This window comes from Muntiacus reevesi, chromosome 10, assembly GCF_963930625.1.
Source record: "Muntiacus reevesi chromosome 10, mMunRee1.1, whole genome shotgun sequence".
NCBI classification, from domain to species: domain Eukaryota; kingdom Metazoa; phylum Chordata; class Mammalia; order Artiodactyla; family Cervidae; genus Muntiacus; species Muntiacus reevesi.
In genome coordinates, this window is record NC_089258.1 from 15,212,867 (window position 1) to 15,238,548 (window position 25,682).

The following is a 25,682-nucleotide window of genomic DNA, read 5'->3' on the forward strand; positions in this document are numbered from 1 at the left end:
AATGTATTGGGAGACACACACATGCTACAGAACTCTTCTGAAGTAAGGAAATTATTAACACAATGTTCATGATAGTGTTTACATCTACCGGGGTGAGGGAGGGGAAAGGCAAAGGCAAAACACATGTGCTTGTATGACAAGCTTCAAGGGAACTGGTGAGGCTGTATTTCTTAAGCTTGGTGATAAGGGATATTGCACTCCTTTTAATTTTTATTTTTGTAATCACATTCAGACATTATATGAAGAAGGAAATGGCAACCCACTCCAGTATTCTTGCCTGGAGAATTCCATGGACTGAGGAGCCTGGCAAGCTACAGTCCACGGGGTCGCAAAAAGTCAGACACAACTGAGCGATTTTCACTTAGACATTATGTACATTCTTGTCTGGTACATCTCCCTCCCTCCACACACATACGCATGCACACAGCCACAACATACCACAGTGAATTTAGGATATTCAAAGCCTGAATCAGAAATTATAGGGTTGAAGCCCAGCCACACAGGAACAAAGCAATGAATCCAAGAAAATATAATTAAAAGCTGCTGCTTTCATTTAAGGCAAGATGAAAGCAAATAAGCTTACAGTGCAGCTGGAGTAATTTAGACTAGAATAATTTAGACACTAGGAAGAAGAAATTCCTTGCTGAAACAGCATAAGACACCATCATATAGTGCCAGTACATGTAGGATAATATTCAAGACTAGAGAAGAGCAGTTGTTTTTCTTGGGTTGGGCTGAGCCAAGGGATTTTAATTGAAGAGGCAACTCTGTGCCATTACCTGTATCTGCCAGGATCAGATACAGATACAGATCTGTCTTGAGAAGAATTCTAACAGCTTGTCTGACACACTGGAGCTTGTAGCATTTTTACCATCCCAGATGTTGGGGGATGGCACTAGAGCTGCCCAGGTATGAAGAAATTCAACCAGACAATCTTGAGTCATATATTTTGCTTCTAGCACTCTGCACGCATTAATAGCCAAGAATGGATGTTTACATATATTAGACTGATGAAAAGTAAATCTTATAATGTTTAAATATATATTAAACATATTATATGTATATAAATATTAACATTCATAGTAGTAAAGGGTCAGTTAAAATTGGTTCAATAGTATAGAGGACAATCTGGCAATGGTATCCAGTACTTGAGTGCACACACCCATTGATTCAGCAGTCTTTCTGATAGGGATGTATTCTTGGATATTTGTAGGTTTATCTTCAAAGATGTGTCTTGAAACATTATTGTAAATACAAAAATAAAAGGCAAGTCCATCCAAATAAAAGAAACATAGTACATTGCTGGGATAGGATAACCTGAAATCATTAAAAGGAATGAAGGCTATCTGTTTGCCTTTGCTATGGAAAGATCTCCCTGCTACATTATTAAATGAACAAGCAAAGTTTAAACAAGGGTTTATGGTTGTGGGACTCAGGATCTCATTTGTGCTCATGTGGGCAAAAGGTAAACAGAAGGTAATTTCTGCTCAGAGACTGCTAACAGGCCAGTAAAACTTGTCCCCTTCTTCTTCCCAGGCTGTGACCAGATGACACTCCTGGTCTTTCTTCTGGTTGCAGGACTGAGTACTGTTGATGGGCTGCAGGACGCAGACATGCTTATGACCCAGCTCCAATCTTAAAGAGTAGCACAAAGGCTTACAGGATAGATGAAGAAGCAAGCCAGAAGGAACTAGACAGAGCCACTGACCAGTCAGGAAAGTCTGGATTGTTATGCTGAAATTACTCTGTACTATCAACCTCCATATCAACATGTAAGTATGGATATAGCCATGGTTTTCCTTTACCTTTTCTGAAAGGGATCTCAAGACACTGTGAACGCTGGTGACCTTTACGGAGAAGGGCCAGGTAAGGGCAGGAGTGAGGAGAGTCCTTTATTTCTCTTTCTATGCCTTTCTGTGCTACTTGAGTTTTCTAATTTTATACCTGTATTATTTTATCTTTAATAGGAATTATTTGGGCAAAGAGATAACGACCTTTTTTTCTCTTTTCTTCCTTACACTTCTTTGAATTAAAAACATATACATTCTGTGAAGACCTACAAGACCTTCTAGAACTAACACCCAGAAAAGATGTCCTTTTCATCATAGGGGACTGGAATGCAAAAATAGGAAGTCAAGAAACACCTAGAGTAACAGACAAATTTGGCCTTGGAGTACAGAATGAAGCAGGAAAAAGGCTAATAGAGTTTTGCCAAGACAACAGACTGGTTATAGAAAATACCCTCTTCCAACAACATAAGAAAAGACTCTACACATGGACATCACCAGATGGTCAATACCAAAATCAGATTGATTATATTCCTTGCAGCCAAATATGGAGAGGCTCCATACAGTCAGCAAAAACAAGACTGGGAGCTGACTGTGGCACAGATCATGAACTCCTTATTGCCAAATTCAGACTTAAATTGAAGAAAGTAGGGAAAACCACTAGACCATTCAGGTATGACCTAAATCAAATCCCTTATGATTATACAGTAGAAGTGAGAAATAGATTGGAGGGATTAGAACTGATAGAAAGAGTGCCTGAAGAACTATGGATGGAGGTTTGTGACATTGTACAGGAGGCAGGGATCAAAATCCTCCCCAAGGAAAAGAAATGCAAAAAGGCAAAATGGTTGTCTGAGGAGGCCTTACAAATAGCTGTGAATAGAAGAGAAGCAAAAAGCAAAGGAGAAAAGGAAAGATATACCCATTTGAATGCAGAGTTCCAAAGAATAGCAAGGAGAGATAAGGAAGCCTTCCTTATCAGTGCAAAGAAATAGAGAAAAACAATAGAATGGGAAAGACTAGAGATATCTTCAAGAAAATGAGAGATGCCAAGGGAACATTTCATGCAAAGATGGGCACAATAAAGGACAGAAATGGTATGACCTAACAGAAGCAGAAGATATTTAGAAGAGGTGACAAGAATACACAGAAGAACTACACAAAAAAGATCTTCATGACCCAGGTAATCACGATGGTGTGATCACCAACCTAGAGCCAGACACCCTGGAATGTGAAGTCAAGAGGACCTTAGGAAGCATCACTACAAACAAAGCTAGTGGAAGAGATGGAATTCCAGTTGAGCTATTTCAAATCCTAAAAGATGATGCTGTGAAAGTGCTGCACTCAATATGCCAGCAAAGTTGGAAAACTGCAGTGGCCACAGAAAAAAACTGGAAAATGTCAGCTTTCATTCCAATCCCAAAGAAAGGCGATGCCAAAGAATGCTCAAACTACCACACAATTGCACTCATCTCAAACGTTAGTAAAGTAATGCTCAAAATTCTCCAAGCCAGGCTTCAACAGTACATGAACCATGAACTTCCAATATTCAAGCTAGATTTAGAAAAGCCAGAGGAATCAGAGATCAAATTGCCAACATCTGTTGGATCATCAAAAAAGCAAGAGAGTTCCAGGAAAACATCTACTTCTACTTATTGACTATGCCAAAACCTATGACTGTGTGGACAACAACAAACTGTGGAAAATTGTTCAAGAGATGGGAATAGCAGACCACCTGACCTGCCTCTTGAGAAACCTGTATGCAGGTCAGGAAGCAAGAGTGAGAACTGGACATGGAACAACACACTGGTTCCAAATAGGAAAAGGAGTACGTCAAGGCTGTATATTGTCACCCTGATTATTTAACTTATGTGCAGAGTACATCATGAGAAACACTGGGCTGGAGGAAGCAAAAGCTGGAATCACGATTGCCGGGAGAAATATCAATAACCTCAGATATGCAGATGACACCACCCTTATGGCAGAAAACAAAGAAAAACTAAAGAGCCTCTTGACGAAAGTGAAAGAAGAAAGTGAAAAAGTTGGCTTAAAACTCAACATTCAGAAAACTAAGATCATGGCATCTGGTCTCATCACTTCATGACAAATAGATGGGGAAACAGTGGAAACAGTGACAGACTTTATTTTCTTGAGCTCCAAAATCACTGCAAATGGTGACTGCAGCCATGAAATTAAAAGAAGCTTGCTCCTTGGAAGAAAAACTATGACAAACCTAGACAGCATATTAAAAAGCAGAGACATTATTTTGCCAACAAAGGTCCATCTAGTCAAAGCTATGGTTTTTTAGTAGTCATGTATGGATGTGACAGTTGGACTATAAAGAAAGCTGAGTGCAGAAGAGCTGATGCTTTCGAACTGTGCTGTTGGAGAAGACTCTTGAGAGTCCCTTGGACTGCAAGGAGATCCAAGCAGTCAATCCTAAAGGAAATCAATCCTGAATGTTCATTGGAAGGACTGGTGCTGAAGCAGAAACTCCAATACTTTGGCCATCTGATGTGAAGAACTGACTCATTTGAAAAGACCCTGATGCTGGGAAAGATTGAAGGCAGGAGGAGAAGGGGATGACAGAGGATGAGATGGCTGGATGGCATCACTGACTCAATGGCCATGAATTTGAGTAAACTCTGGGAGTTGGCGATAGACAGGGAAGCCTAGTGTGCTGCAGTCCATGGGGTCTCAAAGAGTCGGACATGACTGAGCAGCTGAACTGAGCTGACATAAACATGACTAGCCATCAGGGAAGTGCAAATCTAAACCACAATGATATGTTACTGCACAGCTCTCAGAGTGGCTAAGGAAAAAAAAAAAAAACAATAGCAACACCAAATGCCGGTGAGAATGTGGAGAAAATGGACCACTCACACAGTGTTGAGAATGATACAATAAATCTGAGAAATATTTTGGCAATTTCTTAAAAAACTAAACATGGAGCTAGTACTCTGTGCTGTCCTTAATTGCTCAATAGTGTAGCACTCTTTGTGACCCCACAGACTGTAGCCTGTCAGGCTCCTCTGTCCATGGGGATTCTACCACACCAGCTGGAAATTGCACTCCTGAGCATTTATTTCAGAAAAAAATAGTCTTACATTCACACAAAACTTATATATAAATGTTTATAGAAGTTTTATTTGTGTTGCCAAAATACAGAAACAACTTAAATGTCCTTCAATGGATGAAGAGTTAAACAGACTGTGGAACCTCCATACCATGGAATTCTCTTTAGTACTGAAAAGGAACAAAATATTGGGACACCTGGATGAATCTGCAGAGAATTATACTGGGAAGAAAAAAACCAATTCAAAAAGGCTACAAAGTACATGATTCCATTTACATAGCATTCTTAAAATGACCATGTTATAGAATTGGAGACCAGATAAGCATTTGCCACAGGTTAAGAAGAAGTGAGAGACATAGAGAAGATATTTGTGATTAGAGGTGGGGGAAGAAAGGATTTGGAGTTGGGGTTAGCAGATACAAACTATTTTTGTATAGGGTGGATAAACAACAAGGTCCTATTGTAGCACAGGGAACTATATTCAATATCCTATAATAAGCCATAATGGAAAGAATATGAAAAAGAATATATATATAACTGATCTTTTTGCTGTGCAACAGAAATTAACACATTATAAATCAACTATACTTAAAGAAAGAAAGAAGGAAGGAGAAAGAAAGAGGGGAGGGAGGATACAAGTGGAGGTGGGGGTGTTTATAAAACAGCCATACAAGGGCTCCTTATGGTGATGGAAATGTTCTGTATCTTGACTGTATGGATGTTGATACCCTGAGTTATATGATAACTTTGCAAGATTGGGTAAAGGGTACATAGGATCTCTTTGTATTGTTTCTTACAGCTGCTTTTGAATCTATAATTATCTCAAAATTAAAAGGTTAGTTTAAAAAAAAAAAAAAGTTAAAGGAGAACTAAATAAATACAGGAAAATTAGGTAACAGTGCATATGCTCCCTAAGGACTGGGCAGAGCTGACTAGAACTCTGAATGACTGGAACCCTGGGAGGCATTAAATATGCTCATGGGCCTAACCTATTTGATAGTTCACAATCACTGGGTTTTCTTGTGGTCTTCAGTGATTAGAGGTAGATTTTGGCTACGGATCTCCCCTCCCCCAACAACTAGCCAGCAGATGGTGTGTTGCAAAATGCAAACAAGTCTCAGACCAAATCCTACCAACAAAAACATCTGTCAGTAAGCAGGCTTCAAAGCAATTATGAACCTGTTATCATAGCTTAGTGGAGTCCCAGCCATCTGTCCCTTAGGCACTCTGTGAAGGCTCATCCCAAGTACATATGATCATGTTCTGGGGGCAGGGTGCAGTCAAACTTCTGGCAGGGTTAGGTGACAGAATCCTCCACTCTCGGCAGGACACAGGGCCAAATCCATTCAAGGTCAAGAACACCACTCTGCTGTGCTCACAGATACCACATTCTTGTTCACAGGAGGGCAAAAGTGCCTATACAATACTTCTAGCAAATCCACACATCTTGGAAGATACTTCCTCAGGAAAATTCTTTATAACATTTCTTAGGTTAAGGGGCAAACTCTCTAATGCAAGTCAAGTTAGCTGAAGCACGGGTGTTGATGAACTCTGATTTAGCATCTTTAAAAATTAGCTGAAACCTGGATTTAGCCAGAGTCTTGGCAAAAACAGCACCCTCTCTGGGTAACTTGCAGCGAGTTTAATAAAAGGCTGATCTACAAAGCGTGAGTAGTGTGTGGAAAACCCACGATATTCTGGAGCTATTAACAACAGCAGTTGTGAACCTGAAGGGGTTGGGAGATGAACAGGCACCAGAACCAGAAGATGGAGAGGGCGGCTCAACAGAGCTTCGGCCTTTAGCAGAGACACAGCCCTCCCTGACCCACAGAAAGAGCAGAGAGAAAGCCAGCTTCAGGTTCCTGACTCCCCTTACCTGTTGCCACTGTCTCCCAACCCCCACAAACCCTGCTGAAACCAGAGGCCAGTTGGGGTCCTTGGTGCAGGTCAGCCTCCTGGGGCACAGAGGAGGGTGAAGAAGAGCAGAGAGTGAATCCTGAGGGGGTAAGTAGAGGAAACTCAACACACACCACCTCTGGACATTATCTTCAACTGTTAACCCATGGCAGAAATGTGGACTCACTAATCTTAAAGACAAACTTACCGTACAACCCAGAGATTCCATTCCTAGGTAATCTACCCAAGAGAAATGGAAATTTACATCCATGCAAAACAGCACATAAGAATATTCACAGCAGCATATTATATAGCTCCCAAGTGGGAACAACCCACATATTCATCAGCTAATAAATGAATAAACAAACTGTGGTATATCCATATGATAGAATATTATTCTGCAATAAAAACTAAAGAACCACTGACACATGCTACAACATGGATGAACCGCAAAAATACTCTGAAGGAAATGAGGCACAAAAGACTGCATATTGTGTGGTGGCATTTGTATGAAATGTTCAGAAAAGATGAGCGGCAGCCTAGGACTAGGGGTAGGAAAGGGGGATTAACCATAACCAGTTGTCAGTGATCTCATTAGGGTCATTCAGTTCAGTTCAGTTCAGTTCAGTCGCTCAGTCGTGTCCGACTCTTTGTGACCCCATGAATCACAGCACGCAAGGCCTCCCCTGAGCATCACCAACTCTCGGAGTTCACTCAAACTCATGCCTATCAAGTCGGTGATGTCATCCAGCCATCTCATGCTCTGTCGTCCCCTCCTCCTCCTGCCCCCAATCCCTCCCAGCATCAGAGTCTTTTCCAATGAGTCAACTCTTCGCATTAGGTGGCTAAAGTACTGGAGTTTCAGCTTCATTAGGGTCATTAGGATGATGGAAATGTGCTAAAACTGGATAGTGATGATGGTGAAATCTTTGGTCAATTTACTAAAAATCATTGTACTGTACACTTGGGTGAATTTTATGGTATGTGAATTATACCTCAAGAAACTGTTCAAAATAGCTGACTCACATATATATCATATTATGCATGCTGAAGTACTTTAAAGCAAATTATACTCAGTCTAACAGCTGATCTTCAGCCATAAAGTATTATTACAAGTCCCACCCCTGGCCTGGAATCTGTAAAGGTTTCACTTTGTAAAAAGACATCTATATATATATATATGTATAATATAATATAATTAGGAGTGATATTCTGGGTTTGATCCCTGGGCCAGAAGAAACCCTGGAGAAGGGAAAGGCTATCACTCCAGTATTCTTGCCAGGATAATTCCATGGATAGAGGAGACTGGCAGGCTACAGTCCATGGGGTCGAAAACAGTCAGACACGACTGAGTGACTAACACCTTTCCTTTTTTTTCATTCTGCATTTGTTGTTTCTTTAAATAGTTGATTTCCTAGTATATTTTTAAATGACATGCAAAGAAATTTACTCACAGACAGTTTGACTGCAACATAGCTAAGGAAAGGAAATAAGCCATGGAAAATCTCTCAAAGATTTTTGTGTCAATTTTGACTGACCTGAGATAGAGAAAGCTTCATTCAGACCAGACTGAACAAAGGAGAGGGTGGGCAGAGGGTCCCTAAGAGAAACACATTTTCAGCGGTGCCATACCACACTTCCCTCTGAAAAACAACCACCATGGAAAAACTAAACCAAGAAGAGTGAACCCCAAGGTAAATTATGGACTCTGGGTGATAATGATGTGTCAGTGTATGTTCACCGATTGTAGCAAACTTGCCACTCTGGAGTGTCCATGGGGACAGGGGGTATATGTAAACTTGCTGCACCTTCTGCAAGATTCTGTGGTCAGTCTAGAACTGCTTGAAAAACTGAAGTCTATTTTAAAACTTTCAAAATAAATAGAAAATTAAAAGATAAAAAAAATTAAAAGTAAGAACTGTCCAATTTTAAGGCTAGTGATATGGTGAAGTCTTCTCTTTTTCTCTTTGAAAATTCCCCACCTCCCACCCCCCACCAGCCCTCATTTTCAGTCTGGGCATCTAGCAAAGCATGGCTAAAAATTAAGCACCTTGGTCTCACAATTCACTTCATCAGCCTCCTGAAAAGGAAACTGTCCATTAAATGGAAAACAATTTGCATTTTCAGCACAAAGGACTCTGCCTGTGGGCTTCCAGCCTCTCCTGAATCGTGCCATTTGTCTTAAGAGCCATAGACTTTTTAAAGGTTCTGTGTGAAGTGGTCAGAGCCAGGAGGGGGGCATGGTGAACACTTGATTGTCTGGGCCAGCATTGTTCCCCTTGCGCATTTGAGCAGGGCTCAATCTTGTTTCTAGAATGTCCAGGCTGACAGGCTCCATACATGGGTTTTACCGCTCCCCTGCTTTAGGGAGTTAAGCCCCAGAAGCACTCACTCTCCCAGAATTCCCTGCTGGGCACTGTGCTAAAGAAGAATGGCTGCTGCTATGACGAACAGGCCGTTTTCCTTCTGCCGTGTGTTAGGGCCTGGGTCAAGGAAGGTGCCAGTCACCGCTGATCTATAAAAGGTGGCGGGAACGCCAGGGAAGACAGGGCTTCTTCTGGGAGGCAGTAAATAGAAGAGCTTGAATTCAGGTGCCAAAGGAACAGAAATGGTGTGAAATACAGAGTGAAGCAGAGGCTTCAGAGGTGTGAAGAGCAGGCTCATTCTTGTCCTCCTTCCTCCACGCCATCCCTCTCAACCACTTTTTTCACCTCTCCCAGTAATGGTTGACATTCCTTTCAAAGGAGACAAAGTCTCTCTTGCTTCTCTAATTATAAATACAGACTAGGTTAAAATGCAATAAAGAATAGGCTTCCAGAAAGATGGAGTGAAAATACTTTTCCCTATTTCTACCATGAAATGCAACTAAAACAGGCAACGTGGACATAATACATAAACTAAATATAAGAAGACTCCAAAAGAGAGTAAGAGTAGCTATGGGCCTTGAGACCTGATGGAAACCAGCCATGGTTTCCTGGGTTTTATTTTTGTCTCATATATCCCAGACTTATTGCTGGAGAAGCTGGATATTCAGAAACACCAACAGATACAGACATAAAAAGTCCCAACAAGAGTCTGCTGTCTCTAACAAGAGGACTAGAAAAGGGGCACCCTAGCAAGGCTCGGTTTAGAAAATAACTGCTTTACTGCCGGCAAACAACTCAAATATATATATATATACATATAAGATTTTACTGCTACCCTCACCTCCAGAGGTTGAGGGGGCAGCTGACACTTTCACCCTGGGGAGACCGCTCTAACAAGGATTCCAACCCCTGCCAGGTTGGCATCAGATAAGGCTGACCAGGATACCAGGACTTTCATCCCAGCCATCCCATCCCTCATGTCATCTGAGACTTGAGCTTCCACTTCTATCTGACAGTACCAGAGCACCCCTCAGCTCTGTCCCCTCTTCCTTGATGATGACCGAGGAAGCCTAGTGGAGATTCAGGACTTATACCATCACTGCAGTAACAGTGAGACCACTGCCTCCAAGTATCACTTGTGGAGAGCAGTAAGGATGCACTCTTTCCCTCCAAAATCCAGAGTGGCCTGTGAGGAGCCAGAACTCCTACCCATATCCAGCAACTCCCAGTGGAGGCCAAGTGGAAAACCTGGGCTCCTACCTCACCTGAGAGAAAAATGCCAGCACCCTCCCCTCCACCTGCTGAAGCAATGTCCATATACACCTAAGTAGGAAAATTTAAATATGATCCAGAGTCTCACAACTTAAAACCAAAAATATCCAAGATACAATTAAAAAACAAAACAAAACAAAACTCAACCTGCCAAGAACCAAGAAGATCTCGGTTTGAGTAAGATAAAAGCAATCAACAAATACCAACATTGAGATGACATAGATATTAGAATTATCTGATTAGAATTTTTAAAAAGCTACCATAAAAACACTTCAGAGAGCAATCACAGACCCAAGTAAAACAAAAGAAAAATAGAATGGTTCAGCAAATAAATAGAAGATATTAAAAAAAAAATCAAATGGAAATTTTAGAACTGAAAAGTACAGAAAGTGAAATTAAAAACTCAAACGATGGGCTCAATAGCAGAATGGAGAGACCAAGGGAAGAATCCATGAACTTAAAGATAAAACAATAGGAATTATCCAATCTAAACAGTGGAGAAGGAAATGGCAACCCACTCCAGTATTCTTGCCTGAAGAATCCCATGGACAGAGGAGACTGGCAGGCTATAGTATGTGGGGTCACAAGACTCAGACATGACTGAGCAACTAAACTGCAATCTAAACAGAGAAAAAATATGCTGAAAAAAATGCACAGCATCTCAGAGACCTACAAGGAAGTACTACAAGAAAAGTCTCACATTTGTGTCACCAGAGTCCCAGAAGAGAAGAAGGCAGAAAGAATATTTGCAGAAAGTATGAATGAAAAATTCTCAAATCTGTGAAAATGTATAAACTTACAGATTCAAGAGGCTAAGCGAATCTCGAAGAAGATAAACTCAAATAAACCCACACCAAAAAACATAACTAAACTCCTGAAAACTGAACACACAAAAAAATGAAGGCAATTAAAGAGAAATAACACTTTACCTATGAGAAAAATTATTTGAATGACATGAGACTCACCAGAAACCATAGAAGCCAGAAGGAAGTGGCACAACATTTTCCAAGTGCTGAAAGGAAAGGATTGTCAACTATAAATCCTATATTCAGTAAAATTATCCTTCTGGAATGAAGGGGAAATTGAGACATTCTCTGATGAAGAAAAACAATAAGAATGTGCCACCAGCAGAATTACTACAAAAGAACAGCTACAGGAACTTCTCTAAACAGATAGGAAATTAGAAAAGAAAAAATCTTGGAACACCAGGGAAGAAGAAAGAGCAATAAAAAGAGTAAAAATATGGGTAAGTACCACACATATTCTTTCTCAAAAAAAAAAAAAAAAAAAAGCAATATATGGGAGAGAAAAGGCAGCTTATACATCCAATAATAATAGTGGCTAAACTTGGAGAGCTTACTTCATGCAAAGCATTTTGCCCACCTCATCCATTTAAATTTTACAAAAGCCCAGATGCAATTATCATCTCCTCCAGTTTATTGATGTAGAAATTCTGCAGTAAGCATATTGGAGGCAGAGTTTGAACAGACAGGGATCTAATTAATTTTCAACCTCAAATTCTTAACTATTACAGTTCATAGTATTCCAGACTCTGAACTGCTTTCCTTGAAGCAGCAATTAGCAGGGAGAGAAGAACAGGTTCTCTGGAAGAGAGAAAATCTTGCATGAAAGAAAGATCCCAGAAAATTGTTTAACACAGCCTTAGAAAAGAAAGAAAGGAAACAAAGAATAAGATTCTACAAGAGCCAAGCTAGAATTCATCTAGAACAGAAACAGAATTTGAAAATTCTTAGATGGTATCTTTTGTGCTAGTAAAGACCTGGAAGCCCAAAAAAGATATATAATTTGTCCAAAATCTGCAGACTGAGTGAGGACTAGAATACATAGCTCCTGACCCCTAGACCACTGCTTAGTTGCTAAGTCGTGTCCGACTTTTTATGATCCCCATTGACTGTAGCCTGTCAGACTCCTCTGGCCAAGGAATTTTCCAGGCAAGAATACTGGAGTGGGTTGCTATTTCCTACTCCAGAGTATCGTCCCTGGGATCAAACCCACGTCTGCTGTGTCTCCTGAATTGGCAGGCAGATTCTTTACCACTGCACCACACGGGAAACCCAATAATAGCTTACCAAACTACATATCCTGTAAACGCATTCTTAGAAAAGCTTAACTACCTGCTGTCTATCTACAGAGAAACAAAAAGCCTAGAAGGAAACACTCAAGGACATCACACACCAGTGACCCTCAACCCTATCAGCTTCTCTCTTTACATTATTTTTAACGCTCATTAATCTTCTTGAAATGAAAGTTTTATATATATATATGCTACCTACACAAATGATTTTTAAATTAACATATGCCCTGGCTATGATGTAAAGGATAAACACAAGGAAAGTAGTTTATCATTTTTTATTGTTTTAAGTATAATAAATGCTTATGGTACAATTACCCTAGAAAATAACAGTGCCCCCATAAATTCCTAAAACAACTCCTAAGGAGAGATACTGCCACCTTTGAATATCATTGTATTTTTTTAAGGTAGCCAGGGGGTGAGATTATGATTTTTAAATTTCCTTTTCAATAGAAAATAGTTTTCTTTGTAAAAGAATGTCTATTGCTTTTATAATCAGAACAGTAATGTTTGTGGTGACACATGACCATGGTGTATTTAAAACAAGGAGAGGAGAAAGTCTTCAAGAAAACAACCTACCTCGAATGAGTAAGCTTTCCCAATCCCATCTCCTGCTCCAGTGATCACTGAAAAAAAGCAGAAATGGTTTTAAAGGATAGAATTAATTAATCTTTAAGATCTTCTTTCTTGCTGGCTACATTTGACTGCAGGCCTCCTCTCTAAGATACAATATAATATTCCAAAGCAATGCCCTCCTACTCTCTAAATCAACTCTGCTCAACTGTGACCAACTGCTTAACTGTGAATCTTCCAGCCTTGACTTCCTTCACTAAACTTCAAAATGAAGCTTTTTTTTTTTTGGATGGGGTTGAGGTGAAGAGTTGCTGAGGCTATGGATAACATGGTCCAAAATGAAACAAAGTGTCTCAGCCAGAGAACATTTTATTCAGACCCCATAAGGGCTTACAGTTCTAAGCCTTAATTCAACAAGGACAAGCAGTGTACTCTATTATCTCCCTACCCACACACCCAGTTGTCACTGTAAGGATGTTTCAAGGTTCCTAGTGAAAGTCAAGTTCTCCCCATTTCCTATCCTCACCCTCATAGGACAGCAGAAATCAAAACCCATGGAAGATAGAGAACTTTTAACGAGGAAAATATAGAAATGCAAAAAGAGGATGGAGTGACATGAAGGAACCTAAAGAATTTGTGCTCACTAGATCAACTGATTAATAGATGACCGTGAGATATGCCATCTAGTCCTTTTATAGTCCATTGCACATAGATTTTAAATTTTTTTTAATTGGAAGAATATTGCTTTACGGCGTTGTGTTGGTTTCTGCTATATAACAGTGGAAATTGGTCATAATTATATATTCCCTGCACCCCATCCCACCCCTCTATGTCATCACAGAGCACCAGGCTCGGATCCCTGTGTTAAATAGCAGCTCCCCTCTAGCTATCCATTTTACACATAATAGTGTATATACATGAATTCTACTTTTTGCAATTCTTGCCACCCTCTCCTTCCTTCACTGTGTCCACAAGTTCATTTTCTACATATGCATCTCCATTCCTTCCCTGCAAATAGGTTCATCAGTACCATTTTTCTAGATGCCATATATATGTGTTAATATATGGTATTTTTCTCTTTCTGACTTACTTCACTCTGTGTAACAGGCTCTGGTTTCATCTACCTCACTGCAACTGACTCAGATTTTTTCCTTTTATAACTGGGTAATTTTCCACTGTATAACAGCAGATACATATTTAATGACTGAGCTCTAGAATAAAACTCAATTGTCTGAATGTCATCGTTTCAAAATAAACTACAATTCAGTATATACCTATCTGCAATTTACCTTTGCAGCAACAATCGAAGGATATGCTTTCCAAAAGTGTGTATGAAAGCTGTGTGTGCATTTAGTTTACCTGAGAGGGAGAGCGGACCAAGCTAAACAAACTTCAAGCAGCACGCTGGCAGAAGCATCCTCATTTTAATCATTACCAATTATTTTACGTGTTTATTTGGATACTTTTAAGTGACTCCATGCATATGACCTGTTTTGCTTGGTAGAGGTACTATGCTCAGGGTTCCGTTGTATTCTGCTCCATCTTCCCCTTCCTTACAGGCATCCTCCAAATCACCACGTACCAGGCCTGAACTATATAGTCGAGATACGGTCACTAAGTGGCTGGCATCTTCTGAGTGCTTACTTTCTGCCATGCACTTTATTTGGGGGATTCGTTTGTTATTCACTTAGACCTAATTATTTACCAGCTAAATTGCACAGCAGCTTTACACAGCATGAGATGGACAGGAGGCAGAAGAGAGGAGGTGGCTGGCTTCTGAGGTTCCTGGCTGTCTCCGCTCCTGCTCCTGTGTGTAGCAGTCCCGGATCGGCCCTGGGACACAGGTTAAATTAGATCCAGGCTCTGACACTCCACAGCCACCTGGGCTCCCACTAGCAGCTTCTTCACGGGAGTTGGGGGTGAGGGTGACAGATGAGGCTGTTTGAATTTAGGGAGAAGGTGCAACAGGCATCATAGGTCCAATAAAGCTCTTCCTTGTCAGGCTCACAGAAACACAGAAAGCGCATGTGGCTGGGCAACCCCACAGCCACCATCTCATCTAACATTCAAAACAAGTCTGTAATGTGGGGACCATCTTTTCCCTTATAAAAGAGGAAGTTAAGAGAAAGTTCTTAACGCAATCAAGGCCACAGTGCTAAAGATGATGGCAGCAGGATCTGAACCCAGGCTCTGATCTTGGCCCCACACCTCTATAGAGGATACCAGTGACAAAATTAGGAAACTGGCCACATATGGCTGCATATGAACTTCTTTTGGAATGCTTGTTCCTAGAAGGGCTGAGTTCTAACCCCTCAGAGAATGGCATTTAAATCTGTGTGGAGCAGGACTTTTGGATCCAGAACACTCAAGTTCAGACTGCTCAGCAAGTACACTGGGAACTTCCTACTGACCTGAGAGGAAGGAGTTCTCACACATACATATTCTCTCTTTCTCTCCAGATATAACATGCAACAGTTAAAAACACATTTTTTCATGCCAAACAATTTTCATATGATAATTTTTTTATTTCCAATGCTGAGGGTATAAGGTTGCCAGCTTTTGCAAATAAGGACACAGGATGCCCAGTTAAATTTGAATTTCAGATAAACAGCAAATAATTTTTTAGTATAAGAATGTCCCACGTAATAACTGGAGTGTCATATATTAAAAATTATTTATTTATCACTAAATAAGAAATTCAAATATAACTTGAGTATCCTGTATTTCATCTGGCATTCCTATAAGGTTGTTTACAATCTCTCCTATGTAGCCTGGGATTGTTTTCCTAAAGCCACTTAAATTCATTTTTTTTTTTTTTTAAGATCACTGGATTTCTTACTACCCCATTGTAGCTAAAACCTGACAGTTGGGTTTTGATTTTGTTTTTTTCCTTTTCGTAATGCAAGTGCTTAGCTTATGCTTTGATTGCTAGTTAGGCATCAATTTCAAAGAGGCATCTACTCTAAAGATGGGGATCGCTAATAAGTTATGTTGGCCATAGGATAACGTAAAGGGCCAGGCAACCTCCCCCAGATAAGGTCTCTTTTTAAAAAAATTCTGTTCTTCATTTGCTAAGTTGTGTCCAATTCCTTGCGACCCCACAAAACTGCAGCACATCAGGCTTCCCTGTCCTTCACCATCTCCCAGAGTTTGCTCAAACTCATGTCCATTGAGTCCGTGATGCTATCTCACCCTCTGCCAACCCCTTCTCCTCTTGCTCTCAGTCTTTCCCAGCATCAGGGTCTTTTCCAATGAGTCAGCTTTTTGCATCAGATGCCCAAAGTATTGGAGCTTCAGTGTCAGTCCTTCCAATGAAAATTCAGGGTTGATTTCTTTAGGATTGACTGATTTGATCTCCTTGTTGTCCAAGGGACTCTCAAGAGTCTTCTCTAACATTACAATTCAAAAGTATCAATTCTTCAGCACTCAGCCTTCTTTATAGTCCAACTCTCACATCTGTACCTGACTACTAGAAAAACCATAGCTTTGACTATACAGACCTTTGTAAAAAAATAAAAAAAGTAATGTCTCTGCTTTTTAATATGCTAAGTTTGTCATAGCTTTTTTTCCAAGGAACAAGCATCTATCTTTTAAAAACCCTGGTTGGTTTCAATAACTGACCATTTTGACCACTTGTTTTCTCTCTTCCTGCACTTTAAATTCCCTCTCTTATGTTTTAAATTCACCATTAAAGAAAAAGTTCTTGCAACCCTAGGCCCCCACCCCAGAATAAAATAAAAGCAGAACCCCAGGCCCGTTCACTCTCTCCCTCTCTTTCTACACACGACCTTGTTGTGGAACCAGGTGTGCTATATAATTTACAGGCCCTGTAAGTAATAAACCTTTATTTTTCCTTAAGTTTCCTGATGGTGCCGAAAGGCATTTTGCAATCACAGTAAGACCCACAAGGGCTGGCCAAGTCACAGCATTGTTTATTGATAGACTGACACCAGCACAGAATACCAACTTTGAAACGCAAACCTAGGACTTCATTCAAGGAGATGCTGAATCCATAGCCTCACGCTCTTCACCTTAAACTCAGTACAGAGCTGAAATTCTGCGTGGCAGTTTCAGGAGCTAAATCCTATTGAGAGGCAGTGATTAATCAATCTACTTGGGACATAAACCAGACCCAGATTCTGAATATAACCATTTAAAAACATGTCTCCACAGAGATCTTTATTGCCTTGATTTTGCATTACCCTCACTTTGTGAAAGGTCTCTGAGAAATTATTATAATAAAATGGATTTACATTATTATTGGATTTCAGAATTTTGAAGTTCCGTTTAAGAAAATGAAAGCACTCTGGGTTTTTTAAAATCTGGGGAAAAGGATACATAATTTTCTGCCTCATCCATGATTTGTATCATCAGAAACCCCAAAAATAAGAAAGCCCAACTAGTAAGGATGAGAGGAAAAGCACACAGGCACGAACTGAGTCACATTCTTCCTGAATGACTCTCCTGATGCCACACATCACGTTTTTCAGTCAATTTCATTTGTCCTTTCCAACCCCGCAAATTAACCCAAAGGAATTACATCTTTGCTCTCAAAATGAAAAGATGCAATATATCATTGAGACCTAAGTAATTATAAGAACAACAACAAAAAAACAAAAGATGGAGAGCTTTCTTTACCTGCCCACTCTCCCATTGACTTCAAGAAAGATCTTGGCAAAACTTTCCAGAAGCGCAGGAAAATACATTTAGAGAATCTCACGCATTTCATCAGGTAGAACAGGCAAACCAGCAACCCTACGAAAATGAAGAACTGCTCCAGAACCTCCCCCATGATGGCAGCACGGCAGATGCTGTTTCAGATCTGGTCCAGTCCCTCACAGCCTTCGAGGTGAGCGTGGCTACTCTGCGGCAGCATCAGTCCCCTTCTGGAGTCACTGGGAACATTCCAATGAGTCACTGTGTCGAGGCTTTCAGATTAGAGTAACTTCTTTACACAATCCTCTGATTCATAGGCTTTGGAATAAAATATTCTTTCTAATATCCTTATAGCACTCTTGGGCTTTTGTGAGGCAGGGGAGTGTTGAAGAAGTCAAAGGTGAACATAAAGATAAAGCCTGGACAAAAAAAAAATGAGAGCCCAGCATTTCCTCCCTAAATCTGGAAGCTAAAATAGATACTAAAAACTATGCAAAATTCTAAAAGTCATTCATTCACTTAATCAACAACTATCTATTGACTGCCTACTAGGTGGCAGTCGCTGTTTGAGGTCTTGGGAATAAAGAATAATAAACACGGCCAATCACTGCCAGGGGGAGCTGAGATTCAGAGTCAATATGCAAATATATAAGAATGTCACATATCAGAGCCATAAAAAATTGCTGTGGAGTGACAGAAAAAAATTCTGTGAAGAGGTGGTATTTTGAGCTGAAATTTGAGTGGAAAGGAGAAAGCCCTACAAAGATAAGTTTCCCCCTTCAGACTGTTTCCCCCTTCAGGGAACAGCTAGTACAAGTGACCTAAAATGAGAAAGATGCATGTATCTGAGGAATAAATAGCACTACATAGCAGATCTGGTGTGTACAGAACAAAAGGAAAGAATAAAGTAAGATGGAGGCATGTGGAGGAGTCAGATACTCCTGGTGAGGAGTCTGGACTTTACTCAAGTGAGAGGAAGCCACCAAAGACACTCAGGTAATTGCTGTTGTTGTTGTTCAGTCATTCAGTCGTGTCTGACTCTTTGTGACCCCATGGACTGCAGCACGCCAGGCTTCCCTGTCCCTCACTATCTCCTGGAGTTTGCTCAGACTCATGTCCATTGAGTCAATGATGCCATCCAACCGTCTCATTCTCTGTCATCCCCTTCTCCTCCTGCCCTCAGTCTTTCCCAGCATCAGGGTCTTTTCCAGTGAATCAGCTCTTCTCATCAGGTGACCAAAGTAGTGGAGCCTCAGCTTCAGCATTAGTCCTTTCAGTGAATATTTAGGGTTGATTTCCTTTAGAATTGACTGGTTGGATCTCCTTGCAGTCCAAGAGATTCTCAAGAGTCTTCTCCAACCCCACCATTCAAAAGCATCAGTTCTTCGGCTCTCAGCCTTTTTTATGGTCCAACTCTCACATCTATACATGACTACTGAAAAAACCATAGCTTTGACAATAAGGACCTTTGTTGGCAAAGTAATGTCTCTGCCTTTTAATATGCTGTCTAGGTTTGTTATAGCTTTTTTTCCAAAACAATAACATTACATAATCTGATGCTGAGAAAAGGTGACCTTTCCGAAGTAGGGATGGAGAGTGGTCACACACTGAAACAGGGGAGTGGAGAGACTCTGACATCATCCAAGAAGAGTGTCCTCATATTCAGCTCTTGGCCCTCTTCTCTTTGGTGTCCACACTTACTCATTTGATGACATTACCTAATCTCTTGACTTTAAGGACTTTGTGCACTGAGAACCCCTAAATGTATAACTTCAGTGGTAACCAGTCTGCTCATCCATACTTGTATTTCCATTTGAAAGCAAAGTAACATTAACACCTGGAGAAGGCAATGGCACCCCACTCCAGTCCTCTTGCCTGGAAAATCCCATGGACGGAGGAGCCTGGTAGGCTGCAGTCCATGGGGTCTCGAAGAGACGGACACGACTTTTCACTTTCATGCATCGGAGAAGGAAATGGCAACCCACTCCAGCGTTGCTGCCTGGAGAATCTCAGAGATGGGGGAGCCTGGTGGGCTGCCATCTACGGGGTCGCACAGAGTCGGACACGACTGAAGCGACTTAGTAGCAGCAACATTAACAACTCCATTTGAATGCTTAATAGTCATCTCAAGCTTAAGTCTGATAATGGCTTCTGATATTACCTTTGAGTGTCAAAACTTACTTCCCTTGCAGATTTCCCTATACCAGAACATGGCAGCTCTTATGTTCCAGCTGTTCAGATTGAAAACCTTGGAGACAGGTTTGCTTGTATGTCAGGTGATGAGCAAGATCCTTTCAGTGAGAAGGAGACCCAGGAAGGAAAGTGAGAGGAACAAGTTACAGTCAAATTCAGCCTGCATTCCTCTCTAAACCATGCCATGTATTTACCCTAGCACTTTCAACTAAGGTCCTTATCTGGAGCATCTTCTCAGTTCCAATTGTCACTTGTTCATAAAGCTATGGGCTACCTGAAGAAAGTACAAGTAATATGGAGATTAAACTAAAATTAGAGCAAATGAGATGGCCTTTGCAATGGCAGCTCCCCACTCCTTCCCATTTTTTCCGACTGCCCCTTATTTACTATGTCTTGTGTACCCAACTCTGCACTATGCACATTACAGGGATTACCTATCTTGGTTAATTATTACTCTTTCCACTGATGGTTAGTTGGCAGAAGCAGTATAGATCAACCATCTCAGCTCATCCACAAGTGTTCCCAAAGGAGTGAGAGGCTGAGGTGTTTGATAAACATGAAGACAACAAATATTGTTTTTACTAAGGTCTAGGAAAGGCCTGGCCAATGCCCAGCAGGCTGTCCTGTGACTCTGGTTTAGTTTTCTTCTGAGATATTTTTTATTGGCTTATCTTATTTATTGCTCGTGGTTGGGTCTCCTGCCATGACAAGTAAATTCTTTTGGATTGGGACTTTGCTTTGTAAAGCAAAAGTACTCTGACCCACAGCTCCTTAACATAACAACTGGAGACAAGTAGAAGAATATTCAAAAGAGCATTGTTCCAAAAAAAAAAAAAAAAAGGAGCATTGTTCCCCAAAACTGGGAACTATCCCAATGAGTTTATTCTCACAGCAGAATATTATACAGTATTGCAAATGAATGAATTACAGACAAACAGAACAACATGTGACATTCAGAAACATAATGTTGAGTGAAAAAAAGCAAATGCCAGAATATCAAGTCTGATGTTTTATAAACTCAAAAAAGCAATATAAAGCAATATATTGTTTATGTTAAAATGTGACAAAATTGTTGTTACAAACAATGGAATGATAAACACAAAATTCAAGAAAGTGGTTTCATCTGGGGAGAAATGATATGATGGAGAAATGCTATAGGCAGGTATAAGCTACTGGTATCATGTGATTATTGAACTGAGCAGCATGTACATGAGTGTTCACACAATATAATATAATGTTTTATAACCTATATGCATTTCACACATAATCCTTTGCCACAATAGTTACACTATACTAAAATGTACAGTGATAAACCTGAATATTCATGATGATTTTCAACTTGAAAATTAAAGAAAATATAATTATATGGTTAAAAAAATAAGCAGTCAAGGCTGTATATTTTCACCCTGCTTATTTAACTTATATGCAGAGTACATCATGAGAAATGCTGGGCCGGAGGAAGTACAAGCAGGAACCAAGATTGCTAGGAGAAATATCAATAACCTCAGATATGCAGATGACACCACCCATATGGCATAAAGTGAAGAAGAATGAAAGAGCCTCTTGATGAAAGTGAAAGAGGAGAGTGAAAAAGTTGGCTTAAAGCTCAACATTCAGAAAACTAAGATCATGGCATCCGGTCCTATCATTTCATGGCAAATAGATGGGGAAACAGTGGCTGACTTTATTTTTGGGGGTTCCAAAATCACTGCAGATGGTGACTGCAGCCATGAAATTAAAAGATGATTACTCCTTGGAAGGAACATTATGACCAACCTAGATAGCATATTATAAAGCAGAGACGTTACTTTGTCAACAAAGGTCCGTCTAGTCAAGGCTATGGTTTTTCCAGTGGTCATGTATGGATGTGAGAGTTGGACTATAAAGAATGCTGAGTGCCAAAGAATTGATGCTTTTGAAGTGTGGTGTTGGAGAAGACCCTTGAGAGTCCCTTGGACTGCAAGGAGATCCAACCAGTCCATCTTAAAGGAGATCAGTCCTGGGTATTCATTGGGAGGACTAATGTTGAAGCTGAAACTCTATTACTTTGGCCACCTGATGCAAAGAGCTGACTCATTTGAAAAGACCCTGATGCTGGGAAAGATTGAAGGCAGGAGGAGAAGGGGACGACAGAGGATGAGATGATTGGATGGCATCACTGGCTCAATGGACGTGAGTTTGGGTGGACTTCGGGAGTTGGTGATGGACAGGGAGGCCTGGCGTGCTGCGGTTCATGGGGTCACAAAGAGTCAGACACGACTGAGCGACTGAACTGAACTGACTCAATAAATGTTGCTGTTGTCAGTCACTCACTTGTGTCTGACTTCTTTTGACCCCAAGGACTATAGTTTGCAAGACTCCTCTGTCCATGGGATTTTCCAGGCAAGATACTGGAGTGGGTTGTCATTTCATTCTCCAGGGGATCTTCCCAACTCAGGGATCAAACCTGGGTCTCCTGCATTGCAGGCAGATTCTTTACCATCTGAGCCACCAGGGAAGCCCACTCAATAAATATTCACTCTTTAAGGAAAAGGTAAAAAATAGCCTTTATTTTGTGTGGGTGCAATGAAGTTTGTCCTGTTAAAGAAGTCTTTGGTAGACAGGTGACAGACACTGGTACAGGTTGGGGGCAAGCTGCAGAGCCTCAGGGAGGAGGGCTGTATCTCGGCTGGAAGCCTGTGGAGTTAAGTGACCTGGAAATGCAGAAGAACGAACAAGGCAAAGAAGGGAATGAATTCTTTCACAACTGACCTATTTATCAATATTTGTTTGGTGTTTATCTGTCCCAGAGGACACAATGGTTGGACTCAAGGTGATAAAATGCGGAGGGGAGAGCCAAGGGGGTGGGAAACTGGAGAAATTCAGAGAAAGAAAGAGGCCTGAAGAAGGCTGTTAAGATATTTGTAAGGGTGTGGCCTTCCCCCCTGAAGCATCTGTGTAAGTAAGTTGTGGTTTGTGTTAAGGGGAAGAATTATAATAAGTTTCACACCAGAGAGATCTGAAGAGAATCTGACTTTGTCGCCAAGTTTTCGGTAAAAGAGGACAAAACTAATTTTTTCTAATGATGTTTGTCATCAAATGTCATCCAGAAATGGAGAGCAGCTTTCAAAAGCTTTCCCTGATAGCTCAGTTGGTAAAGAATCCGCCTGCAATGCAGGAGACCCCAGTTCAATTCCAGGGTCGGGAAGATCCGCTGGAGAAGGGATAGGCTTCACATTCCAGTATTCTTGGGCTTCCCTGGTGGCTCAAGCTGGTAAAAAATCCAACTGCAATGTGGGAGACCTAGTTTTGATCCCTGGGTTGGGAAGACCCCTGGAGAAGAAAAAGGCTACCCACTCCAGTATTCTGGCCTGGAGAATTCCATGGACTCTATAGTCCATGGGGTCACAAAGAGCTGGACACAACTGAACAACTTTCACTTTCAACCGTACCCCCCCCCCACACACACACACACACAAACAGCTAGACGTTCCTTGACTCGCAAGTCTCTTTGGAAAGCAACTTGCAAAATGGCACCTTGCTTCATCAGATCAAGCAAATGTGGAGTCAGATGAAAGAGAAGAGCCACACTCTTTTGCAACATAATCTTGGAAGGGACCACCCATTCCTTTTGCTGTATTCTATAACGAGAAATTAGTTCACATTCTAGGTCCAGCCCATATTCAAAGGGAGGAGATTATACAAGGAAGTGAATACGAGGAGGCAGGCATTGTGATCCATTTCAGAAGTTACCCACATGTATATACTATATGATGCCATTTCAGTTCAGTTCAGTTCAGTCACTCAGTCGTGTCTGACTCTTTGCGACCCCATGGACCACAGCACTCCAGGCTTCCCTGAACATCACCAACTCCCGGAGTTTATGCAAACTCATGTCCATTGAGTCGGTGATGCCCTCCAACCATCTCATCCTCTGTCGTCCCCTTCTTCTCCTGCCTTCAATCTTTCCCAGCATCAGGGTCTTTTCCAATGAGTCAGCTCTTCGCATCAGGTGGCCAAAGTATTGGAGTTTCAGCTTCAACATCAGTCCTTCCAATGAACACTCAGGACTGATCACCTTTAGGATGGACTTGTTGGACCTCCTTGCAGTCCAAAGGACTGTCAAGAGTCTTCTCCAACACTACAGTTCAAAAGCATCAATTCTTTGGTGCTCAACTTTCTTTATAGTCCAACTCTCACATCCATACATGACCACTGGAAAAACCATAGCCTTGACTAGATGGACCTTTGTTGGCAAAGTAATGTCTATGCTTTATAATATGCTGTCTAGGTTGGTCATAACTTTCCTTTCAAGGAGTAAGCGTCCTTTAATTTCATGGCTGCAATCACCATCTGCAGTGATTTTGGAGCCCCCCAAAATAAAGTCAGCCACTGTTTCCCCATCTATTTGCCATTTAGGGCAAACCTAATCTTCAGTAAAATAAATCAGAACATTGATTCTTGGTAGACATCCAGTGATTGACCGGGTAGGGTAATAAGGAACCTTCTATGGTGATGAGGATGTTCTATATTTTGATAAGATGCCTGTTTATGAAAGTATGCCTTTATCAAAACTCATGTGTTATACACTTAAGGTCTGTGTAATTTATGAAAGTAAATTATACTTCAGATTTTTTTTAAATTTTTGTTTGGCTGTACAGGGTCTCGGTTGTGACATGCAGGATCTTTAGGTAGGGTATGTGGGATCCAGTTCCCTGTTGTTCATTGTTGTTCAGTTGCTAAGTCGTGTCCAGCTCTTTGCGACCCCATGAACTGCAGCATGCCAGGCTTCCCTGTCCTTCACTATCTCCCTGAGTTTGCTCAAACTCATGTCCATTGAATCAGTGATGCCATCCAACCATCTCATCCTCTGTTGCCCCCTTCTCCTCTTGCCCTCAATCTTTCCCAGTATCAGGGTCTTTTCCTGTGAGTCGGCTCTTCTCATCAAGTGGCCAAAGTATTGGAGCTTCAGCTTCAGCATCAGTCCTTCCAATGAATATTCAGGGTTGATTTTCTTTAGGATTGACTGGTTTGATCTCCTTGCATTCCAAGGGACTCTCAAGAGTCTTCTCCAGCACCACAGTTCAAAAGCATCAATTCTTTAGTATTCAGCCTTCTTTACAGCCCAACTCTCATAGCTGTACGTGACTACTGGAAAAACCATAGCTTTGACTATACAGAACTTAGCAAAGTGATGTCGCTGCTTTTTTATACACTAAGTCTGTCATAGCTGTTCTTCCAAGGAGCAAGTGCCTTTTAATTTCATGTGCAATGACCATCCACAGTGATTTTAGAGTCCAAGAAAATGAAATCTGACACTGTTTCCACATTTCCCCCATCTATTTGCCATGAAGTGATAGGGCTGGATGCCATGATCTTCGTATTTGAATGTTGAGTTTTAAGCCAGCTTTTTCCACTCTCTTCTTTCACCTTCTTCAAGAGGATCTTTAGTTCATCTTCACTTTCTGCCATTAAAGCTCAACATTCAGAAAACTAAGATCATGGCAGCTGGTCCCAGCACTTCATGGGAAATAGATGGGGAAACAGTGGAAACAGTGTCAGACTTCATTTTTTTGGGTTCCAAAATCACTGCAGATGATGATTACAGCCATGAAATTTAAAGATGCTTACTCCTTGTAAGGAATGTTATGACCAACCTGGATAGCATATTAAAAAGCAGAGACATTACTTGGCCAACAAAGGTCTGTCTAGTCAAGGCTATAGTTTTTCCAGTAGTCATGTATGGATGTGAGAGTTGGACAGTGAAGAAAGCTGAGCGTTGAAGAATTGAT

At 40.9% G+C, this 25,682-nt stretch overlaps 1 protein-coding gene across 1 annotated transcript in view; it reads right to left on the bottom strand.

Annotated features, from left to right (window-relative positions):
• The window catches only part of HSD17B3 (hydroxysteroid 17-beta dehydrogenase 3), a 55,119-nt gene extending 37,265 nt beyond the window's left edge, over positions 1–17,854 (bottom strand). The window contains exons 1-2 of the mRNA XM_065947538.1: positions 17,701–17,854; positions 13,069–13,115 (exon numbers count right to left, since the gene is read on the bottom strand). Coding sequence (XP_065803610.1) covers positions 13,069–13,115; positions 17,701–17,854 — 201 coding nt within the window. The remainder of the gene's footprint in view (positions 1–13,068; positions 13,116–17,700) is intronic.
• Positions 17,855–25,682: the final 7,828 nt, after the last annotated feature.